This window comes from Coregonus clupeaformis, chromosome 3 (assembly GCF_020615455.1).
Source record: "Coregonus clupeaformis isolate EN_2021a chromosome 3, ASM2061545v1, whole genome shotgun sequence".
Lineage (NCBI taxonomy): Eukaryota > Metazoa > Chordata > Actinopteri > Salmoniformes > Salmonidae > Coregonus > Coregonus clupeaformis.
The window spans coordinates 28,323,682-28,347,724 of record NC_059194.1 but is presented as its reverse complement, the minus strand read 5'-3'; the positions used below and the strand labels follow the sequence as shown (position 1 = coordinate 28,347,724).

The window sequence follows — 24,043 nt, the reverse complement described above, 5'->3', positions numbered from 1 at the left end:
ATAGGCTTATGGCATGAATCACAACAATATACCAAAAAAGTACTGTTTGGAAGCATTCCTGAGCATTCCTGAGCATTCCTGAGCATTCCTTTTTTTGTTCAGATTGAATGAGTTCACATGGATTGCTGATCTGTCTCTTCTTTCCTCCTGTCTCTCTGTGTGTGTGTATTTGTGTCTCTGTTCTCTCAGAAGGCCAGTAATAAAAGTGAAGACTGCGTGTTCGTGGAGAAGGTTCTGGAGAACCACTACACCGCGTTGATGTCGGCACGTTACGCCGGCTGGTACGTTGGCTTCACCAAGCGGGGGCGCCCTCGCCGCGGCCCCCACACGCTGCCCAACCAGCAGGACGTCCACTTTATGAAACGCTTCCCACCCGGGGAGTACCCTGAAACCACGCCCTTCCGCTTCACAACGGTCAACAAGAGGAGCAAGAGGGTCCGTGCCACCGGGACCCGCTAGCAGCTAATGCTAACGGCTACCATCCATCCACTGCCCATTGCCACCTGTACCTGCTTATTCAGTAACCGCTAATGGGATAACATTGACCCTTCCTCTGGACTTTAATACATGCTAATTGGCTAAGTGGCTAATTAGCGCCATTGGACCCGACTAACATCCACTGCACCTGTACCTGAAGCTAATCGATAATGGGCCAGTGCTACACCCACACTCCTGACCCCACCTAACGCTTCCCACTACTGGGATAACATGTACCCTCCTCTAGACCCTGATTGGTAGGTTTACTAACTGTGCTAGTGCCACAGTACATCCACTAACTTGACACTTGGCCCTACTAGCTGTCACTGCCCCAGGCTCCACTATCTCTGTCCATTGACTGAAGGCCACTAGCTTATAACCCTGTTATCACAACTAGCCCATCGACCTGGCCCACTCCCCTGCAAGGCCCAGAAACTATGACAAGGCCTGTGAAAGCTAGCTAAATGATGACCAGGCTTTCCAACTTGTGGAGGCCTTGTTTCCCTCCAACCTCCAAGCTTGAACATAATGGTGCTATTGCACTGTCACTTAGCATTGGCCAGTTAAGCTCTAGTTTAGAATAGACAAACAAAAACCGGTCACTTTGTTGGTTTAGCAAGCAGCCATGCTTTAAGGTAAACGCTATTGCTCTGTTAAACAAGAATGAGTTCAGTGTGTTCTCGAAACTGCGGGTTTAAACTCCTTTTAAGGGCTAAAATGTAGCTAAGCTAGCTACACTGTGATAGCCCCAACCTTACTCACAGGCTTGGACCAGTACAACTATCTGACACTGTCCAGGACTCACTGGATGATATCCACTAATGGACCAAAAGACAGAGAGGAGAGACAGACAGATGGACAGACAGGAGGTCTATGGGACAGTGGTGTCATGAGAGAAACTGTGGAGCAACAGGTGGACAAACAGCAAGAGGAACACAGGAAATGGATGGACTGCTTTGACGCACTTCTCTCTGTCTCACCCCCTAGGTGAGGAGAATCTGTGAAACTTGGGGTGAATGAATGAATTGAAAGAATGTGAATGTATGTACAGTATGTGAGTGTATGGGCACCAAAGACCATTTGGGGGGAATCTGGAGAGGGACTAGAGGCCTAAATTATCCCTAGGTAACCTCCCCCAGCAACTCACTGAAGTGACGGAAGCTTTAAGAACTGGAATGTACAAACCAAGCTGAACCAAAAACAAACCAAATCTAACGACCACCAAAGACAACTGGAGATCAGTGACATGACACCTCCCCAAGTCCCACTGCCAGGACAGAATACCCTCTTCTTATAGGATCAGAGGGTGATGACGGGTGTGTGGGGGAAGGGTGCCTTCTCTTCATATATGCGTTGCTATAGAAACGACCCAGGGGATGACACTCCTGTGCGATACCATGGATACAGAATGCTGCTACCAGGACATTCAGTGGAACACCAAAGTCTTATACACAAAATATTAAAGGGAACAATTTATTAAAAGTTATATAAAGATGACAAAAAAAACGAAATAAGCGATCTTTTTATGATTGTTACTATAATTGTTGTTATTATTATAAAATTATTTCTTTTATTTATTTCAGCTCTGTGTGCAGCAGTCTTTCTCAAGTCAGTAAACCTGCTTACAGAAACTTGTCTCCTGTGTCATAAAGCATCTATACACAGCACAGGAGGTTGATGGCACTTTAATTGGGGAGGATGGGCTGGTGGTAATGGCTGGAGAGGTATAAGTGGAACGGTATTAAATACATCTGATGCCATTCCATTCGCTCTGTTCCAGCCATTATTAGGAGCCGTCCTCCCGTCAGCAGCCTCCACTGATACACAGGTAAACAACCCCTTCATCATCATCATAACATGACAATATTTACTTACTTAACTATGTGGAACATAAGGCTTCCACAAGAGAGTGCGACCGCTGCTGATCTTCTACCATTTTGGGGATTGTTTCCATGACAGGCCAGTCCTTCATCTCCTTGTCCACGGTTCCTTGCCAGGTTTCTTTTGGGCAGCCATGTTTCCTTTTTTGGAAATATATTATGTTATGGGTCTTGTAGGGACAAATTAGCTTAACAAAACCTTCATTTCTTACCCTACTTATATGCCTGACCACTGATCTGAAAGCATTGTGGAAAATAACAGTAGGCTTCTGCAAAGCAGTAGTATTATTTTTCTCATTCTTGCTCTCAATTACAGACATAGGCTGACACCTGACCCCCTTCACCCCACCAACAACCCTCCACCACCATCCCAACACACGATTCTATCAGGGCACTACCATGCGACTTCAACATGGTTGCATCACAATAAATGTAATCTTGACTTACTGTATTAAATCCTCTTGGCCCCCTTGGGAGCATAGGGCATCCACCACGCTTCTCTGCCTCACTAACTTTTGTTACCTCTTTTGGCTCTCGCCAGGAGGTCCCCGCTTTACTAAATTATTCTAGAGTGGAGTGTCTCCAGTTGGTTTTGGCCATCCCTGCTTTTGTAAAGAATCCTCCTTTTCCTTCATCTGCACTGAACTGTAAAAACAGGATAGGTAAAACTAAGCAATATGGTGGCTGCCTACTGGCGGGTTACTCACATCTGATGAAGGAAAGGAATAAGGGAAAGGGAACTACCAAACTTGGACTATTGAGATGCAGCACGTCTCTTACGCACTACCTACTTCCCCATCCCCCCGGGAGGTCTTTATAGAGATGTCGCTGCCAAATGACACAATCACATCGGCAGACACAAACAGCTGACTCAGGGGGGAAAAAGGTCCGTACCCAAGGATTCCAAGGAAGGTAGGAGCATGAGAGGGGGGAATCTGAACTGTGGGAGGGGGGGTTATGGAACGTCGCTGCAGTTCCACTCGGAATTATGGAAATATTCTGCGGAGCCAAACCCAGAGTAGAAGGTGTATGGTAATCATGTCGGGGAAAGAATGCCAAATATGTGAGTGAGAATGGAGCGGTGACCTGAGAGCTCCAGGAATTATGGGCCAAAATCCGGCAGACCCAGAGGAAGCACACACACCCATACTCCACACACTCAAAACGGTCTCACACACAGCTTTGTTTTTTTGAAATTTCAGAACTTTTGAGTGTAAAAATGTGACTGTTAATTATCTATATTTTTTCTAACCCCTAACCCCAAAACCTAACCCTTAAGCTTAAAATAGCATCTATAAAAAATCAGGACCTGAAAAAAGTCCTGACCTTCCAAAAATGTTGACTTTTCAGGACATTGGGGTCCTGATATGTAGGAAAACAAGTGCACAGTCACACACACACACAGACCAATTCCACACCATCCCACACACAATACATTTGAGTCATTTAGCAGACGCTCTTATCCAGAGCGACTTACAGGAGCAATTAGGGTTAAGTGCCTTGCTCAAGGGCACGTCGGCAGATTTTTCACCTAGTCGGCTCGGGGATTAGAACCAGCGCCCTTTCGGTTACCGGCACAACACTCTTAACCACTAAACTACCTGCCGCCCATCCATATGACACCAGTTATTCACACTCAGTGCTATACACAGTACTCTACCATATCCCACAACACGAGCACTCTCCTCTTCCCACTCCAACACACACAACTTAAAATAAAAAAGTTCAACCCACCCATCCATAGGTGAAGGACAAAGGCTACTGGTATGGAGCCTGTTTCTACAGTACATTTACTCCCTAACTCTACCCAAGAGTCTCAGCTATCCCAGTCATGAATGGAACCCTATTCCCTATACAGTGCACTACTTTTGACCAGGGACCATAGGGAAGAGTGTGCCATTTGGGATGCAACAAGCTCTATGGTACAACCTGGTACAAAAAAAATAACGCAGCAGCCACTTTAGGTCCACATCTATCAAAGCTGTACTCCCATCTCTAGTACCTTTAAGGAAAACTACAGGGTTGGTTATCCTATTCATACGAGTGGGTAGTGTATTAGAACACGTTATAATGGGATATAAGCGGTGTAACTACTTGGGTAGGAGGACTAGCGTTTCACCATAGCAGGCTCAGTAAAACACTAGGGTTTGAGCGCCACCAGGTGGCAAACCTTAGACGCGCACAGACACGTTAATGATGACCAAGTATACTACCCATTTGCAAAGATGTTGAAATGGTCATTAAAGCTAGTATCCACATTTTGTGAAACAGCACCACTGTTCGCCCCAGCGTGTTTGTTATTGTTTTGTTGATAAAACAGGGTACACAGGGTAGAGTGCCTGGTACCGTGATAAAAATAAACCTCAAAATCACATTTTGTCACTTGCTTCGTAAACATGTGTAGACGTACAGTGACACGCTTACTTACGGGTCTTTCCCAACAATGCTGAGAGAAAAATAGAAAAGTAAAACGCAGTACATTCTCTGCTGTTTTAGCGGGCGTGCGATGACGTCAGAGGGGAAAGAACAGTGTTGTTTTAAGTAACTTCCTTGTCGTTGTAATATCCTAAACGGACATGGCAGTTTCAACAAATACAGATCTTAGCTTCAAGGACCCAGACGCTAACACACATCTGGGCACACTTAATGATGCAGCCACACACACACACACACACACAATAACGACACAAAGGGATACACAAACAGACAAATACAGTCATTCACGTTTTAGTTGGCTCAATACCCGATCACTGTCAAGTACTTTATTCACAATATAATTTTCTAAAAAAAAAAATCATTTTAATGTAGAACAATTTTTTGACAAGAGGACTTAGTTTACAGCTAAATTGCATTCAGAGTTCCAGCTTCTCTCATAACTAAAGCAAGCACACAGATGATCAGAGAAAGATGGATGGATAGAGAAAGAGATGGTGAGAGGAAACTAGTGAGAAAAGCGAGAGAATGAGAAAAACAAATGAGAGAATACCAGACAGAGAAAGAGAACAACAATGCTTAGTATAATTTTACCAAGAACAAAATGTCAAATAAAATATAAAAAACAAAATAATAAAAAATATTAAGAAAGTAAAACAGGCGTAAAAGGAAAGAGCAGAGGTATCGCCAGGATGATGTATCCCGGCATCCTCAACATGCAAGTCCATTTCCATGGTGACGGAGAAATACACCAAGTCTTTTTATTAGTCTATGCCGCATTTCACAGGTTCACACACGTGTGTTCCGCATTCCGAACAAGTGTTCATCCCAGGGAGAAGGAGAGAGGGACCCAGGATAGATGAGTGGGCTCTTTATCCTTCACTCACTCATTAACTAACTCACTCCATCTCTCATCCTTCCTCACTCAGAGCTGAGATAAAGAGCATCTCCCACACTGCAGCTCCAAGGTTATTCTCTGTCCATACGCTCATGTGTGTGTCTAGGCAGGGTTGTGGGTGAGAACTGAAGAACTAGAGCTTAAGGTAGGACTTCTAAAAGGTAAATGATTTGGTAAGGTTAGGTGTAAGATGTGCATTTTTACTGTGGTGGGTTAGTGTAGACTGGAGAACATAAATTAGTGATAGAATATGAACGTGAGTGGGGGTGTATGTGTTCAACAGTGGGTTGAGTTGCAGTGTGTGTGTTTCAGGGGTGTGGTGGGAGACTTAAACCCTCGTCAGAACGGGTGTATGGACAGAAGGATGAGGAAGAAGAGGACGAGTTGAGCTCCTCTCTGCAACACACACTCCATCAGCCAATCAGATCTCAGCTCCTCCAGGAATCGCTGCAGGGGATGTCGCCACCTGAAGGACAGAGACAGGTCAGAAACTCTCAGCCAGAGTTGTGTGTGCGCGTGTGTGTCTGTGTTACCTGCTATCTGGAGATATAGGTGTAGGTGCGTGAGGGGGACCGGCCCTCTGACTGTCCATTGGTCGACACGTTCAGGAAGTCCCAGATGAGGATGGTGTCGTCATGGGAGCTGCTGATGATCTGGAACTCGTCAAACTGCAGCCGGAACACGCGCCCCGAGTGCTCCTGAAACACACACACCAACATGACAACCGCGTAAGGCTACGGCCTAAAACAGACCAGACATTAAAACACACACAAAGATCCTCACCACCAGTGTGCGCAGACACAAGGTGCTGGCTGGGGCTCGTGGGTCCAGGGCAGCTTGCAAGTCCCACACCTTAATCTTACTGCAGAGAGAGGAGACAAGGTCAGTAGAGAACAGCAGTGTGTGTGTGTGTATTGGAAAAATAATCTATAAACTTAGTGAGTATTACTCACCCGTCATATGCACCACTGACAATCCTCTTGTTGTCAAAGCGAATGCAGCGGACCAATTCCTCATGACCTTCCAACACTCGCAAACACGCTCCACACTCAATATCCCATAATCTGGAAAGAAAATACATTCACACAAACACACAATGCCTTCAGAAAGTATTCACACCCCTTATTTAGGGCAAGCCTAAAGTTCAGAAGTAAAAATGTGCTTAACAAGTCACATAAGCGGCATGGAGTCACTGTGTGCTATAATAGTGTTTAACAAGAGTTTTTGAATGACTACCTCTGTACCCCACACATACAACCACCTGTATGGTCCCGCAGTCGAGCAGTGAAAGCACAGATTCAACCACAAAGACCAGGGAGGTTTTCCAATGCCTCGCAAAGGGCGGCACCTATTAGTACAGTGCCTTCAGAAAATATTCATACCCCTAGACTTATTCCACATTTTGTTTACAGCCAGAATTCTAAATTGATGTTTTTTCTTTCGTACCCATCTACACACAATACCCCATGATGAAAGAGTGAAAACATGTTTTTAGAAATATATTTTTTTTTGCTAAGATATTAAAATGAAAAACAGAAATCTCATTTACATAAGTATTCACATCCGAGTCAATACTTTGTAGAAGCACCTTTGGCAGCTGTGAGTCTTTCTGGGTAAATGTATAAGAGCTTACCACACCTGGATTGTGGAACCTCTGCCCATTCTTATTTTAAAATGTCTTCAAGTTCTATCAAATTGGTTCTTGATTATTGCTAGACAACCATTTTCAGGTCATCGTAGATTTAAGTCAAAACTGTAACTCAGCCACTCAGGAACATTCACAGTCTTCTTGGTAAGAAACTCCAGTGTAGATTTGGCCTTGTGTTTTAGGTTATTGTCCTGCTGAAAGGTGAATTCATCACCCTGTGTCTGGTGGAAAGCAGACAAGGTCTTCCTCTAGGATTTTCCCTGTGCTTAGCTCCATTCCGTTTATTTGTATCATAAAAACTCCAGTCCTTGACGATGACAAGCATACCTATAACATGTGGCAGCCACCACCATGCTTGAAAATATGAAGTGGTACTCAGTGATGTGTTGTGTTGGAGTTGCCCCAAACATAACGCTTTGTATTCAGGACATAAAGTTAATTTCTTTGCCACATTTTTTGCAGTTTTACTTTAGTGCCTTATAGCAAACAGGATGCTTGTTTCTGGATATTTTTTATTTTGTACAGGCTTCCTTATTTTCACTCTGTCATTTAGGTTAGTATTGTAGAGTAACTACAATGTTGTTGATCCATCCTCAGCTTTTTCCTATCACAGCCATTAAACTCTGTAACCGTTTTAAAGTCACCATTGGCTAGGGCTCTGACAGTCTTGGAATTTGAGGTTACGGTAATTGGCCAGGCCAATATACACGGTCCCCGACATAACAGTTCAGGGGGAGGTCACAATTCTGTTTATACATTTGTTTACATGGATATGCTTTTTTAATAAAAACCTATTTGAAACAAGCCATTACACTTCGTTATTATCATGGCATTTCATTATTATTATTACCTATAAATCACAGAATGCTGCTGAGGGGAAGACGGCTCATAATAATGGCTGGAATGGAGTGAATGGAATGAGTACGATATCATTTCATTTATTCCGTTCCAGCCATTACTATGAGCCATCCTCCCCAATTAAGGTGCCACCAGCCACCTGTGTTATAAATATTAAAATCAACAAATTAAGAAATGCCAGGTTGGAGAGGATCTGTCGCATTTTCGTATTGACACAACATTAAGAGTCAAAATAAAGATATGCCTACCTTGTCCTCTTCCGCATAAAAAATAAATACATACAGATCCTACTTCGACGCACAAAACCATTCAAACGAAGTCCGACGGGTTTTCTCCAACTTTTCTCGAAATAGTTGCATAATTTCACAGACCCTACTGCAGCGGTCATTCGATGGCAGAGGCATATCGTTTTCAAAGAGAGGACGCCGTAATGAGAGAAATAATGTAGCCTAAGCTACTGAAAATAAGCCTTTTACAAGATTAAATCATGAAGGGCGTGAGTCATTAAAGAGATGGAGTCCAGAATGGCTACATTAGGAAACATGTCCGTAGCCTATTTTCCAGCTGATTATCGAGGGGTAGAGTGTTGGAAAGATTTTTCAAAAACTGTGAGTAGCTACTATATAAAAAATATAAATAAAATACTGAGAAGCCCAGCTGGGCACTATCCTACATTTGACATTTGCGAGAAGCAGGCCAGGTACCTCTATGCGTGCTCAGGCGCATGCGCCCTGTCAAGATTAACAGGAAAGAGAAACCAGACACATGCTCATTGCTCACATGGATCACGTAAATGGTATGAAATAAACCAAAACTTGTTTCTCACAAGAGTAGCAGGTTGTGAACTCTGCAAACAACGTTTCCACTCAGAGAGTATTTAATACATGCAGAAATGAATGTAACCAAACGACAGGGCTTACCGGTAAATTGCATGTTTTACAAACTGTAGGCTACCACATGGGCTCCCGAGTGGCGCAGCGGTCTAAGGCACTGCATCTCAGTGCTTGAGGCGTCACTACAGACCCCCTGGTTCGATTCCAGGCTGTATCACAACCGGCCGTGATTGGGAGTCCCATAGGGCAGCGCACAATTGGCCCAGCGTCGTCCGGGTTTGGCCGGTGTAGGACGTCATTGTAAATAAGAATTTGTTCTTAACTGACTTGCCTAGTTAAATAAAGGTAAAATAAAAAATACATTTAAAAAAGTGCACTGCTGTATAGCCTAGGCTACTATTCTACTTGTGGGGATAGGAGGGCAGCAATTATTAAACATTTTGTCTCGCCTAGGGAGGAATATCGGCCAGGACCGGCGTTGATTAGTCTATAAATTAAGAAAAGATTCCATATCAAATTATACCATGTCAGGTTGGAGAGGATTGGTGCATTGTCCATTTGACACAACATTACTGCATTACAAGCCTCAGAACCAGAACAACCTTGTCGACTGCTGTTGAATAATTAATGAGTAGTCAGACACATCCAAACTTTTTAAAAATACCGATTTATTTATTTACTAGCAAGCAATGAAAACATGCATTGTATAAAACAAAGTCCACATATCACATTGTTTTTTTTTACTGAAGTCCCATAGCCTATAGCGTTCTACAACCCCTCACATCTAGGGATTAGCTGCTCAAGCATCAAAGGACAGTTGGAAAGAGAAGGAGATCTAGAAAGTTTGACAGACTAAGTCAGCAAAACAATTGCTTATAATCCTTAGTAAACACTCCCGCTATTATGTAAAGTTTATCGACATGAAAAGAAAGTTGGTAAAAAAATGTAATCCCAAAATTGATGTAGGCCTATTTAAACGGCTTTGACGGTTATTTTATTTTCATGGCGGTCTTCATCCATAACCATCAGTTACACAGTTATTCAATTACCGTCACAGCCCTACCATTGGCCTCATGGTGAAATCCCTGAGCGGTTTCCTTCCTCTCCAGCAACTGAGTTAGGAAGGACGCCTGAATCTTTGTAGTGACTGGGTGTATTGATATACCATTCAAAGTGTAATGAATAACTTCACCATGCTCAAAGGGATATTCAATGTCTGCTTTTTATTTTAACCCATCTACCAATCGGTGCCCTTCTTTGCAAGGCATTGGAAAACTTCCCTGGTCTTTGTGGTTGAAATTCACTGCTCGAACAGATAATTGTATGTGTGGGGTACAGAGATGAGGTAGTCGTTGAAAAATGCAAAGTGCAACTTATGTGACTGGTTACACACATTTTTACTCCTGCACTTATTTAGGCTTGCCATAACAAAGGGGTTGAATACTTACTGACTCAAGACATTTCAGCTTTTAGTTTTTAATTAATTTGTAAACATTTCAAAAAACATAATTCCACTTAGACATTATGGGGTATTGCGTGTAGGCCTGTGACAACATATCTAAATGTAATCAACTTTAAATTCAGGCTGTAACAACAAAATGTGGAAAAAGTAAACGGGGTATGAATACTTTCTGAAGGATATATGAACACCTGCTCTTTCCATGACATACTGACCTGGTGAATCCAGGTGAAAGCTATGACCCCTTATTGATGTCACTTGTTAAATCCACTTCAATCAGTGTGGGTGAAGGGGAGGAGACAGGTTAAAGGATTTTTAAGCCTTGAGACAATTGAGACATGGCTTGACAAAAGATTTAAGTGCCTTTGAACAAGGTATGGCAGTAGGTGCCAGGCGCACCGGTTTGTGTCAAGAACCGCAACACTGCTGGGGTTTTTCGCGCACAACAGTTAAAACGGGGGTGCAACTCGATATTAGGAAGGTGTTCTTAAAGGTTTGTACACTCTGTGTGTATCTATCCATCCATCTGACACGCATACATCCCACTATGCCCCATAAACCCAGTGAAACAAGACATCACAGACTGGCCGTGTGCGAATACCCGTACTGTGTTGTAAATAGTAGGCATTTTGGGTATGTGAAGTTTTATAGTACAGTGAGGGAAAAAAGTATTTGATCCCCTGCTGATTTTGTACATTTGCCCATTGACAAAGAAATTATCACTCTATAATTTTTTTATGGTAGGTTTATTTGAACAGTGAGAGACAGAATAACAACAAAAAAATCCAGAAAAACGCGGTCCTCTGTAGCTCAGCTGGTAGAGCACGGCGCTTGTAACGCCAAGGTAGTGGGTTCGATCCCCGGGACCACCCATACACAAAAAAAAATGTATGCATGCATGACTGTAAGTCGCTTTGGATAAAAGCGTCTGCTAAATGGCATATTATTATTATTATTATTATGTCAAAAATGTTATAAATTGATTTGCATTTTAATGAGGGAAATAAGTATTTGACCCCCTCTCAATCAGAAAGATTTCTGGCTCCCAGGTGTCTTTTATACAGGTAACGAGCTGAGATTAGGAGCACACTCTTAAAGGGAGTGCTTCTAATCTCAGCTTGTTACCTGTATAAAAGACACCTGTCCACAGAAGCAATCAATCAGATTCCAAACTCTCCACCATGGCCAAGACCAAAGAGCTCTCCAAGGATGTCAGGGACAAGATTGTAGACCTACACAAGGCTGGAATGGGCTACAAGACCATTGCCAAGCAGCTTGGTGAGAAGGTGACAACAGTTGGTGCGATTATTCGCAAATGGAAGAAACACAAAAGAACTGTCAATCTCCCTCTGCCTGGGGCTCCATGCAAGATCTCACCTCGTGGAGTTGCAATGATCATGAGAACGGTGAGGAATCAGCCCAGAACTACACAGGAGGATCTTGTCAATGATTTCAAGGCAGCTGGGACCATAGTCATCAAGAAAACAATTGGTAACACACTACGCCGTGAAGGACTGAAATCCTGCAGCGCCCGCAAGGTCCCCCTGCTCAAGAAAGCACATATACAGGCCCGTCTGAAGTTTGCCAATGAACATCTGAATGATTCAGAGGAGAACTGGGTGAAAGTGTTGTGGTCAGATGAGACCAAAATGGAGCTATTTGGCATCAACTCAACTCACCGTGTTTGGAGGAGGAGGAATGCTGCCTATGACCCCAAGAACACCATCCCCACCGTCAAACATGGAGGTGGAAACATTATGCTTTGGGGGTGTTTTTCTGCTAAGGGGACAGGACAACTTCACCGCATCAAAGGGACGATGGACGGGGCCATGTACCATCAAATCTTGGGTGAGAACCTCCTTCCCTCAGCCAGGGCATTGAAAATGGGTCGCGGATGGGTATTCCAGCATGACAATGACCCAAAACACACAGCCAAGGCAACAAAGGAGTGGCTCAAGAAGAAGCACATTAAGGTCCTGGAGTGGCCTAGCCAGTCTCCAGACCTTAATCCCATAGAAAATCTGTGGAGGGAGCTGAAGGTTAGAGTTGCCAAACGTCAGCCTCGAAACCTTAATGACTTGGAGAAGATCTGCAAAGAGGAGTGGGACAAAATCCCTCCCGAGATGTGTGCAATCCTGGTGGCCAACTACAAGAAACGTCTGACCTCTGATTGCCAACAAGGGTTTTGCCACCAAGTACTATGTCATGTTTTGCAGAGGGGTCAAATACTTATTTCCCTCATTAAAATGCAAATCAATGTATAACTTTTATACAGGTAACAAGCTGAGATTAGGAGCACTCCCTTTAAGAGTGTGCTCCTAATCTCAGCTCTTTACCTGTATAAAAGACACCTGGAAGCCAGAAATCTTTCTGATTGAGAGGGGGTCAAATACTTATTTCCCTCATTAAAATGCAAATCAATTTATAACATTTTTGACATGCGTTTTTCTGGATTTTGTTGTTATTCTGTCTCTCACTGTTCAAATAAACCTACCATTAAAATTATAGACTGATCATGTCTTTGTCAGTGGGAAAACGTACAAAGTCAGCAGGGGATCAAATACTTTTTTCCCCTCACTGTATGCAGCATTTTTTTTTAACATAGTATGTTCGAAATGCCAGGACGTCATACTCGTTTCTGCTTTTCATCTAGACCCATGTGTGATTGACAGCAGCTGATATCAGATAAGGGGACGTGCTGTACCAAAATGAACGAATGGCGGGAAACAACGCCATTGTGCATTTGCTGACGCATTCTCAGTACGAGTCAGTGTAGTATGTAGATATTTCTTGATTACTGCATGCATTATTTCTAAACATTATGTTCTAAATAGTATGTACTATGATTAGTACAGTAGCAGGCAGGTCAGATTTAGGACAGGACCAGTCTCTTACCGTATGGTGTTGTCTGAGGAGCCGCTGACCACCAGTCTGTCTCTGTACTGCAGGCAGGCGATGCCTCGCTTGTGTCCGTTTAGTGTGCGCACAAACTCACACGTACTGGTGCTCCACACCTACAGGGGGCAGCAGAGAGAGAGAGGGAGACACTCAGACATCAATATTTATAGGAAACAACTCCAATATCAACTACTGTAGAGACAAGGTATACTCATGTGCACCCACATACCCACTAATACACAAGTCCCACATTTTATTTTCCATGACACACACACACACACACACACACACCTCTCACCTTGATGGTGCGGTCCCCCGACGCCGACACGATGTATTTGTCATCGAAATCGACCACGTTGACGGCGGCGCGGTGCCCCACGAGGACCCGCCGGAGGCTGATGTCGGTGGGCGAGGCCATGTCCCACACGGCGATGGAGCGGTCCTTAGAACACGTCACCATCAGACCGTTACAGAAGCGCAGGTGGAGCACCGCCTCGTTGTGATGGATCAGAGTGTTCAATACTTCACCTGACGTTACGTCCCACACCCTGGGGGAGCGATAGAGAAGGAAGGGGAAGGGACAGAGGACAAGGGGAGGTAGATAAAAAAGGAGAGGGAAGGGAGGGGGAGAAAAAGAGGGGATGATAGGGAGAGGGGAATATTGTGAAAAGAGAACGAGAGAGCGAGAACGAGAGAGACTTAGTGAAAGCTCTGCAAACTGAATTAAAGGATGACTGATACAGCCAAGGCTGGACACTGGGCCGAGTCCCAGTCAACACACAACCTACACTAGGGACCAGCCGTTAAGAGCGTTTTTATTGAGTTCCACTGTCCGACAGGGAGAGGGGATCAAACACACTCAGAACACACACTGGAAAAGCTGAGACTCAAAGCCACAAACAAGTGCCCGTCAAGCCGTCACTAAGGAAGTGAAGTCACATTTTCCTTGGATACCTCCCAGGGAGAGTGTGAAGTAATGAGTGTGTGAAGGTTGAGCTTCTGTGTGCAGCCGACACTGGCATGGGTTGGCGCGAACACACACACACACACACACACACACACTCACTCTTGCCTCAGGTTTGGACATCGTGTGACATTGAAAATGTAAGCTAACAATATTGACTATCACAACTCTCTCACAGAGTCAAATATAGGAAATATAACAGATAGCCTTATATCGGAGGGTGAGAAATGGTCACAATTTAATTTAAATAGCAATCTCTTCAGTGTGTAGCTAGGGCTGGATAGTGTGACAGTCAGAAGTGTTCAGATGGCTGTGGTGGGTCTTGGGTAAATACCAGATAGATGTGGAGACAGTTGGCTATCTTGACCAAGACAACTTTTTAGTCACGTTTGTAGAATGCCAATGTCCATTCTAGGGATTCTAGACGCATTTCTACCGTATAGTTGGCTGTGGGTTTTACGCTGACATACCGGGTGGTTAAAGCATTAGTCGGTAATATAACGGCATAGATGGCAGTGTAAGGTTGTCCCCCAAATGGCACCCTATTCGGAAAGTATTCAGACCACTTGAACTTTTCCACATTTTGTTACGTTACAGCCTTATTCCAAAATGTATTAAATAAAACAATTTCCTCAGCAATCAACACAATATACCCCATAATGACAAAGCGAAAACAGGTTGTTGAACATTTTTGCAAATGTATTAAAAATAAAACGTATTTACGTAAGTATTCAGACCCTTTGCTATGCGACTAGAAATTGAGCTCAGGTGCATCCTGTTTCCATTGATCATCCTTGAGACGTTTCTACAACTTGCAGGTCCACCTGTGGTAAATTCAATTGATTGGACATGATTTGGAAAGGCACACACCTGTCTATATAAGGTCCCACAGATGACAGCGCATGTCAGAGCAAAAACCAAGCCATGAGGTTGAAGAAATTGTCCATAGAGCTCAGAGACAGGATTGTGTCAAGGCACAGATCTGGGGAAGAGTAACAAAAAATTATGCAGCATTGAAGGTCCCCACAGTGGCCTCCATCATTCTTAAAACGGAAGAAGTTTGGAACCACCAAGACTCTTCCTAGAGCTGGCTGCCCGGCCAAACTGAGCAATCGGGGGAGAAGGGCCTTGATCAGGAATGTGACCAAGAACCCGATGGTGACTGACAGAGCTCCAGAGTTCCTCTGTGGAGATGGGAGAACCTTCCAAAAGGACAACCATCTCTGCAGCACTCCACCAATTAGGCCTTTATGGTAGAGTGGCCAGACCTCAGTAAAAAGGCAAATGACAGCCCGCTTGGAGTTTGCTACAAGACACCTAAAGACTCTCAGACCATGAGAAACAAGATTCTCTGGTTTGATGAAACCAAGATTGAACTCTTTGGCCTGAATGCCAAGCATCAAGTCGGGAGGAAACGTGGCACCATCCTTACGGTGAAGCATGGTGGTGGCAGCATCATGTTGTGGGGATTTTTTTCAGCGGCAGGGACTGGGAGACTAGTCAGGATCGAGGGAAAGATGAACGGAGCAAAGTACAGAGAGATCCTTGAAGAAAACCTGCTCCAGAGCAATCAGGACATCAGACTGGGGCGAAGGTTCACCTTCCAACAGGACAATAACCCTAAGCACACAGCCAAGACAACGCAGGAGTGGCTTCGGGACAAGTCTCTGAATGTCCTTGAGTGGCCCAGCCAGAGCCCAGACTTGAACACGATCCAACATCTCTGGAGAGACCCGAAAACAGCTGTGCAGCAACACTCCCCATCCAACCAGACAGAGCTTGAGAGGATCTGCAGAGAAGAACGGGAGAAACTCCCTAAGTACAGGTGTGCCAAGCTTGTAGCGTCAGACTCGAGGCTGTAATCGCTGCCAAAGGTGCTTCAACAAAGTACTGAGTAAAGGGTCTGAATACTTATGTAAATGTGATATTTCCACTTTTATTTGGTAATATACATTTGCTAAAATTCCTAAAAACCAGTTTTTGCTTTGTCATCATGGGGTATTGTGTGTAGATTGATGAGGGGGAAAAAACTATTCAATCAATTTTAGAATAAGGCTGTAACGTAACAAAATGTGGAAAATTCAAGGGGTCTGAATACTTTCCGAATGCACTGTATGGTAGTGCACTACTTTTGGTGAAAAATAGTGCACTACATGGGGAATAGGGTTGCCATTTGGACAAAGCCCAAGTGTGTGTATGATGACTGTGTCATACCTGACAGTGGAGTCAGAGGAACCAGTGACTATGACTCTCTCATCATACTGCAGACACAACACTGAGCCTGTATGACCTGTAAGGATCTTCAGACACTCCAGAGACTGCTTGTCCCAGATCTACAGAGATAGAGGAAGAGATGGGGGGGAGAGAGAGAGAAAGTAGAAAGATGATTAAGCGAGAGGGAGGGAGAGAAATCAAGCAGGAGATTTGGGTCAGGGTAAGAATAAGCTGGTCTCAGAGTATTGTTCATGCCCCATTTCCCTGCAGTGTGGAGGGATCTCTGCATACTACAGCGCTGGAGCTGGGTTGGACAGGCTGGCCCTTTCCTGAGTGCCTCAGTCAGACAGACAGTCTCCCTCTAGAACAATAAGACAAATCCTCACCACCCCCTCCCTCCTCCCCCTCATTCTCCAGGACAGACAGATGAGTGGAACACACAAAGGGTGGGCAAATGACTCCTTTCATCCTTTAATTCATGTATTTTCTGAGATACAGACAAGTTGCTGTTTCACATCAAAGGCATAGCCTGCAATACGGTCTGTAATAACATGATTCATCCATCTAGACCTGTCCAAAAAGATAAGTACACTCACACACCTTTATGGAGTTGTCTCTAAGGCCGCTGATGATTTTATCGTCGTCGTACTGGAGGCAGTAGACTCCTTTACTGTTCTCTGACCGACACTGGATCCTCTGCAGGTTGTGTCTGCCACACCGCCAGTTAGCCTCGATAGTCTACACACACAGAGAGAGGAGAGGAGGGGGGTAGAGGTGAAGAGACCAGAGAGCGGGTTGACAGGTAGCGGGAAGGAGAGAGAGGATACATGTCAAGAAGAGGAAACGCACGAAGACAATAGGGGGAGAGAAGAAAACAGAGAGGAAATAAAGAGTAGATATGTGAGTGAGGAAAAACCGATCAGATGGGGAAAAAATATCGTTTTTAATCAAGCTCACGGTCTATAGATACAGAACACAACAGAAGGCGCCCCCAAATGGCACCCTATTCCCTACATAGGTCACTACTTTTGACCAGAGCCCTGGTCAAACGTAGTCCACTAAATAGGAAATAGGGTGCCATTTGAGACGTAGCCACAAGCTGAAACCAACAAGGGTGGAGGGTTTTTTGTGGACAGAGCTAAAGTCTCACTTCTATGTCCTGGATGATCTTGGGGTACAGGGAGTGGTAGTAGGAGTTGGGCGGGACCTCTGTCGTTCGGTTCTTGAACAGATACTTCTCCCTGAGATGACGGACAGAACAATAAGCCAATGAGAAATCAATCTTCAGAACTTCCCTATTCCTTGTATCTCCGTCTCCAGTATCACTACGAGCGTTTGTGTTCATGCTCACCACTGGTGCCTCTCTGACAAGCCTTTCCAGAGGGGGTCTGTGCGGACCATGCGTTCTATGAGTTTCTTCCAGAGCATGCCCTCTGAAATCACCCTCTGCCACTCCTTACACACCAGCTCTGCAGAGCACAGAGACTGTGCGTCCAGGAATGACAGGATGTTCTCTGCTATGTGGTCCAGACCCTGGGCTAGAGACAGAAAGAGAGAGATTGGGTGTAAGTGTGTGTAAGCATGGTGTGTGAATGAGTGCAAGTGTGTGGAAGCTGGAGTTCTGCTACCCGACACTAGACATCAGGTTGGGGGCCGGGTAGGAATGTTTTTTTCATCAATTACTAGGGTACGGGTTGGGCTATCACTAACACTTTGAAGTTGAGCCATTTGCTCGTGATCTGCTGCGCAGTAGCCTACAGTCATATCTGACTAACCTGGTGTCAGAAGTGCTTCAACCTCGTCAAATATTAGACCAGAACATTGTCAGAGTCGACAGGCGAGATTAGGTCACAGAAAATAATAATGTTCCGGAGTTTAAAGTGACGAAAAGTAGTTAGCTAACAGCTAACTACTCTCTTGTGTCTCGTCATTGAGCAGCCCAAGGTGGAGCCATTGCTATGGATACTCACACAGGCAGATTAGCAGCAGAGCGCATGCTGCGCAGGGAGGGGGAGAACAGAGAGACCAGGAGCTAATGGAAGGAAGTTATTTCTAATTTTGGGCCCGTGCCGGGCTGGGCCTTAAATTTGGCAGACACAATCGGCCCTGGGTAGGGTAGGGCCTAAACGTCGCAGGCATGGGTAGGGCTCGGCCTTAAAATTCATGCCTGTGCTGGACTCTAGTGGAAGCACCCAAAATAAGTTGTGAACGTGTGTATGAGCGGGTGCGAAAGTGTGTCTGTAAAAAAAAAAAGTGAGTGTGTGTTACCTGGCAGTGCTGTGATGAAGTCTCGTTGGAGCATGGGTTTGAGGTAGGAGTTGATGTGGCCGTGTTGGTAGTGACACATGCGGGAGATGAGGTGTTCTACAAACTCCACCTGGTCAGCCTCGGACCACTGGTCAAACAGGGCGATGCAGTGCTCCTTCTCCTTGTCGTAGTTCCCCTCCGACGGGCGCTTACGAGAGCCCGTCATCACAGGACCGTTACTAAGCTGGGACAGAGGACAGAGTTACACACACGGCACTATGGGTTCCCTTCCCACTGAATCAAATTGCCCATTGCCATACAATTAAGTGCTACTTCGAGGACAATTGACACATTTTACCATTTAATATCTCTCAGATATATTACACAGATGCCACACCCTCATAATCCACCTACACACACACACACACACACACACACACACCTTGGTGAGAACTGTGGTCTTCTTTGGCGAGAGGTCGTCTACGTGGTTCTGTGACTCCATGACTGATGTGTTCTGTATGGAGAGACAAGAACACAGGGAATGAATGGTTAGAGCTCATTTGGTGTCTGTTAAAAGGTAAATGAACACAAATGAGCAAAATGGTAGCAGAATGCAGAGTAGAATGGCACACACACGGCTAGCTAATAATGTAAGTAAGCGGATCTCTATCTCCTCTCCCTGTGATGTGCAGTCTGGACAGGAAATTAAACAGTATGTGGGTATGGCTGCTAGACAAACCCTGCAGTAATGAAACCGTAATCTGATGGTACCCAACCCTCCAACAGACAGTTTACATCTCAAATGGCACCCTAATCCCAACTATGCACTACTTTGGGTCAAAAGTACAGCACTATATAGGGAATAGGGTGTAATTTGGGATGCACCCACAGACAGAGGGAGAGTGCTGGGAGAACTACTGTTAAAGGTTGAACCAGACGGGCACCCTCTCGCCCATTAAAACATTCACAGATACATACGCAGCCCATGCTTGATATATATAGAGATATATATATATATATATAGAGATATATATATATATATATATATATATATATATATATCTGTGTCCCACACGTCATCTGACCCTGTCACAGATTATTGATAACCCTGTCCAGGTGTGTAGAAGAGAAACATAAGGGATTTCCTCAGATAGCCAACAGTAGCACATCTCCACTATCTCATCTGCAAAAACGAAACGGATATTGCACTGGATCATTTCAGTCGCTCTTCAGTGGAGACTGACAGACCAATAGTAACAGGTCAGACAGGTACACAGACAAGGTCAGGGGGTCAAGGCTGATGCCGACACTAGTGTTCATGCAGCAATGCCATACAGAGCAGACAGACGAACAAATAGAGAGACAGAGCAAGGCAAGGCACAGGCAGCCAGAGACAGCCAGCGAGCATACCATGGGCGCCCCTCACTTTCCCCCTAACACAGGCAGGGTGGGGGGTCCTAAACCATCCCCTGTCCACCACACTTCCAGGCAACCCAGCATTGCTCCCCAGGTGACATGCTCTGGTAGCCTCTCCTTCCTTTCACCCCAGTGGCCCCAACTCTGCTCATCTAATTCAGATTAACTAGACAACTCTTGTCAAGTGAACTGGACAACTTGTCAGAACTTGGCCTATTTTTTTGTTTAAAAACAAATCCAAAGCCTTAGAGTAGCGAGGGCAGGGAGAGACAGTCTAGCTATCTGAAGTTTAACTTTCACTTTGACAAGGCCTAGCTAGGTTTGGCCAGGCTTGATACAATCATGTTCCTGTGATTCATGTGTTAGCCTATTATGCTGTCTTTGATGGCAATTTGGTCTTTGTGTCACTTCAGCTTTGACCAAAACATTATTTATTTTTTACCCAGGAAAGAGGGAGGTATCTTTCAGGCGGTGCTTGTCTGTAGAGATCAACCCTTTTCTAGGAGGCTTAATATGAAATTGAGCCAATATGTCAGATATCCTGTAAGCTGGGCTGGAGAGAGGAGCATGTTTTTGGGAGGGAGAGACGAGAAGGCAAGGGGGTCAGGGGAGGGTGCAGGACACAGTACGTGGTGTGGTGGGGTTAGGGTCTGAGGAGGGAGGTGTGACTGGGGCGGTAGGTAGGTCAGAATTAAGAGGAGAGAGTAGCAGAACCTGGTTGTGAGCCCGGGTGGAGGGGATGCTCTGCAGGCACCTGAGTGCACACAAACTCTCTGCCACCGAGGAGCAGCCCAGCCAGAGAGAGCGAGGCACAGAGCACTGTGTGAGAGAGGGAGAGAGATAGGAAGAGGAATGAAAGGAGAGAAAACAGGCATGAGACCGGGATGGATGAGGAAAGATGGGAAGAGAGTGAGGAAAAGAGAGATGAAGGGGGGAGGAAAGGAGATGAGGTATAGAGGATAGATGAGAGCAGCAGGAGGAAGATGAAAACGGGGGTAGAATATACGTAGACAAAAAAGGAGTGGAAGAAATGGGAGGAATGTGGAGGGAAGACAAATATGACCAAACAGAATAGGAAAGAGTGAAGAACAGATTGGTGTTGAGAAGAGATGTGTAACCAAACCAGTGTTTGTGAAGATGAGAAGAGAAGGTGGGGGGGTAGTGAGGGGAAAAACCAGTATTAGAGCTACACGCACATTTGCACAGTGAGCGCAGAAACACATACTTATACAGACACACAAAAGCATTATTAGATATATGAAGTGGGTGGGGATAGGAAGAGGAGTTGGAGGGGCAATTCCGCAACGGGCATGTTCGTCAATTTCCAGCCCTTTGATTTTTGCTAATGCCCCGCCCTCTGTTCTTCCATTCTCACACTATGGATGTGGTTAGTGATTTACATAGGGACAAAATATACTGACACAGAAAATAATCTAGAACAAACATAACATGAGTGTACATTGTCAATTCAGTGCGAGTAGGCTATCTAATATAGCCTAGGTTGGGGAAAGGGTACACAGGGAAGGGAAGAGGGTAAATAGAACAGAAACATTACATGTATCCTAGTTCAAGATCAATGTAGTTTACTTGCAGGGTAGTTGTTGTGTTGATATAGGTTTAGTCAATGTCAAATGATGCTTGCCATTGAGCTTAGTAATGGTTTAACTGATTTAAAGAGAGGGGTATGACTGACCTAATAGGAAAAGGGAAAACTATTGAAGTCCTGACAGATTTATTAGCTAGTTACAGGTGAATAACCTAGAGATTACTATTTTCTGATTCAGTGTGAAAATATTGCCATCATTGCTGCGGTGTGAGGAGCGAGTCCGGTTGTGGAATTTCACTTTGCCAAAACAAACAATGGTGGCTGAGGACTCTTGTGCTGGCTGAAACCAAATTGGTTCCTTTTTTAACAAACCATTTTACTGTTATTATCAGGCTTACTGTAGCTATCTACTGTGTTTCCAGCTACTATTTACCAACACTGAAATATTATTATATTGTTAGCCAATTGACAGTCTTGACAGAGAGATATCATTTTTGATAGACGACATCAGACCAACAAGTAAACTTGCAAGGTAGAACTCTGGGCAAACAGCTAGCCATCACCCCAAAATCTGATACATTGGCTTTTGGACTGGTCAGCTGGCTAGTTCAATCTAGCTAACGTTACCTATGAGGCTGCGAGCTAGCTAACATTACCGTAGTAAATTGAACAATGGAAATATGGAAAAACCAAGTACAACATAGTTAGTTTGTTACCAAGGTCAGTCGAAATCAAGTAAATTATATTATTGATGCATCACGGTGGCCAACTATTTGTTGCTTAGCTATCATAATAGCTCGTTAGCAATGAAAATACCCCTCCCGAGTTAATGTTGTGCACTTCCTTCTACGCAGCTTTATAAACATGAACACGCACGCACACCAGAAGAACATTTAGACATTCACATGGAAGGGTGTGAGCAACATTTTATTCTGTTTATCTGACTTTAATATACATTTCTATATCTAACTAACTTAGTCTGGTACGTTGTATCCAGTTAGCTAGCTAACTAGCTATGACGCACAGGTCCGAGTGGCGCAGCGTCACCGCAGTGAAAAGCTACCCCGAAATCCGTGGCTTTCTCCAGCGTACGACTTGCAGAAAGCTTTCGACTATTTTACATGAGGTTACGGATTCAATTTGGATATTGCAAAAATAAGGGACTACCCTGTCACTTTGACTAATAGGTTTCGACGACTTAGTCAGTCGCTGCACCAGGACCCTCAAATAATAATATCGATATTTCAGGCCCTCCCTCTATTTCTAGTTCCCCTTCCTTTTTCCTCCACCTCTCCTGGCCGTCGGTCCGGGTTGGTACCCCGTTCGGCCTTCGATTCAAGCCTCTACGGCTCCTTTTCGTTCCCAGTAGCGACCTAGGGGGCCAATGTCACCAAAGCTTACCATTAATTCCAACGTTTTGTCCTCAATCTCCGGCTCCATGTTGTTAGTCACCCTGAAACTCAGCTGTGAAAATGGAAACCAAACACTGCGTCCCCGGCCTGCAAATGCAGAGACGTCATTCGCTTCGCTCAGCCACAACTTGGTAGGGCTGTGTTTAGTGGGGGTGGGGCCCCCACTCATGAATCAAACACTCTCGACTGGCCGAGTTCTGCTAGAGGCGTACCTTAACTGGCTTGCCCCATATTGATTGGCTTGTGGTGCTACCAAAGCTTTCCACCGTGACTCCCCAAACAGAAGGGCAAATGTTTGAAGATGATGTTGCCATTCTGAGAAACACATCAAAACTAAATGTCAATACGCTTTCTAGAAGTCTCAGAGATGACTTGCGTCTTATGTTAACATAGTACATAAATGAATATGATGAGCAAGCAAGCAAAACATATTTTGCAGTACTTCTAATATAACACTGTAAATGTATGTGGACACTAGTAAACAAGCAGCAGATCATTTGAAAAGACTGACAATTGATATAGAACGGCTAAAATGACATCAAGGCATGCATCTCTTTGAACAGGGATCTTTAGGCAAAGATGAGCAAATGTATTTGCACATATTTGTGACGAATAGTGTAGAATGTGTTTATCCCCTGAATTCCACTTTCTTCTTACCTTTTTGACAGCAGTTGATTTGAGACTTTGGAAACCTGACCAGTGGTCTGAGTGCAGTGATAAACTACCTCTAAGGTCCTCATGGATTAGAATTTAGCATCCTTACTTTCCACACCAAATAAAATATATGCACCATGATGATCATTGCAGGAAACAATTCAGACATTCTACAGCCACACTCATTGGTGCTTATTGGCCAAAGA

The 24,043-nt window shown here is 44.5% G+C and overlaps 2 protein-coding genes across 5 annotated transcripts in view; one reads left to right on the top strand and one right to left on the bottom strand.

The window, feature by feature from the left end:
- The window catches only part of LOC121543626 (fibroblast growth factor 18-like), a 9,534-nt gene extending 7,467 nt beyond the window's left edge, over window positions 1–2,067 (top strand). For both annotated transcript variants that reach the window (XM_041853651.2, XM_045209343.1), the window contains exon 5: window positions 190–2,067. In XM_041853651.2, coding sequence (XP_041709585.2) covers window positions 190–459 — 270 coding nt within the window. In that variant the 3' untranslated portion in view covers window positions 460–2,067. The remainder of the gene's footprint in view (window positions 1–189) is intronic.
- Window positions 2,068–5,076: 3,009 nt separating this feature from the next.
- LOC121543590 (F-box and WD repeat domain-containing 11-B) lies at window positions 5,077–24,036 on the bottom strand. 3 transcript variants are annotated; one of them, XM_041853598.1, is made up of 14 exons: window positions 23,173–24,036; window positions 20,940–21,044; window positions 19,252–19,323; window positions 18,831–19,053; window positions 17,914–18,100; window positions 17,713–17,803; window positions 17,163–17,300; window positions 16,563–16,681; window positions 13,683–13,932; window positions 13,382–13,500; window positions 6,642–6,752; window positions 6,472–6,550; window positions 6,222–6,386; window positions 5,077–6,154 (listed from the first exon to the last, which is right to left on the bottom strand). In XM_041853598.1, exons 1-13 carry the CDS (start codon window positions 23,350–23,352, stop codon window positions 6,225–6,227), a joined length of 1,836 nt encoding a protein of 611 aa, XP_041709532.1. In that variant the 5' UTR covers window positions 23,353–24,036; the 3' UTR covers window positions 5,077–6,154; window positions 6,222–6,224. The 3 variants fall into 3 exon arrangements, with proteins under 3 accessions (XP_041709532.1, XP_041709539.1, XP_041709546.1); XM_041853605.1 differs by lacking the exon at window positions 20,940–21,044; XM_041853612.1 differs by lacking the exon at window positions 20,940–21,044 and having other exon boundaries at window positions 18,831–19,048.
- Between the last annotated feature and the right edge of the window lie 7 nt (window positions 24,037–24,043).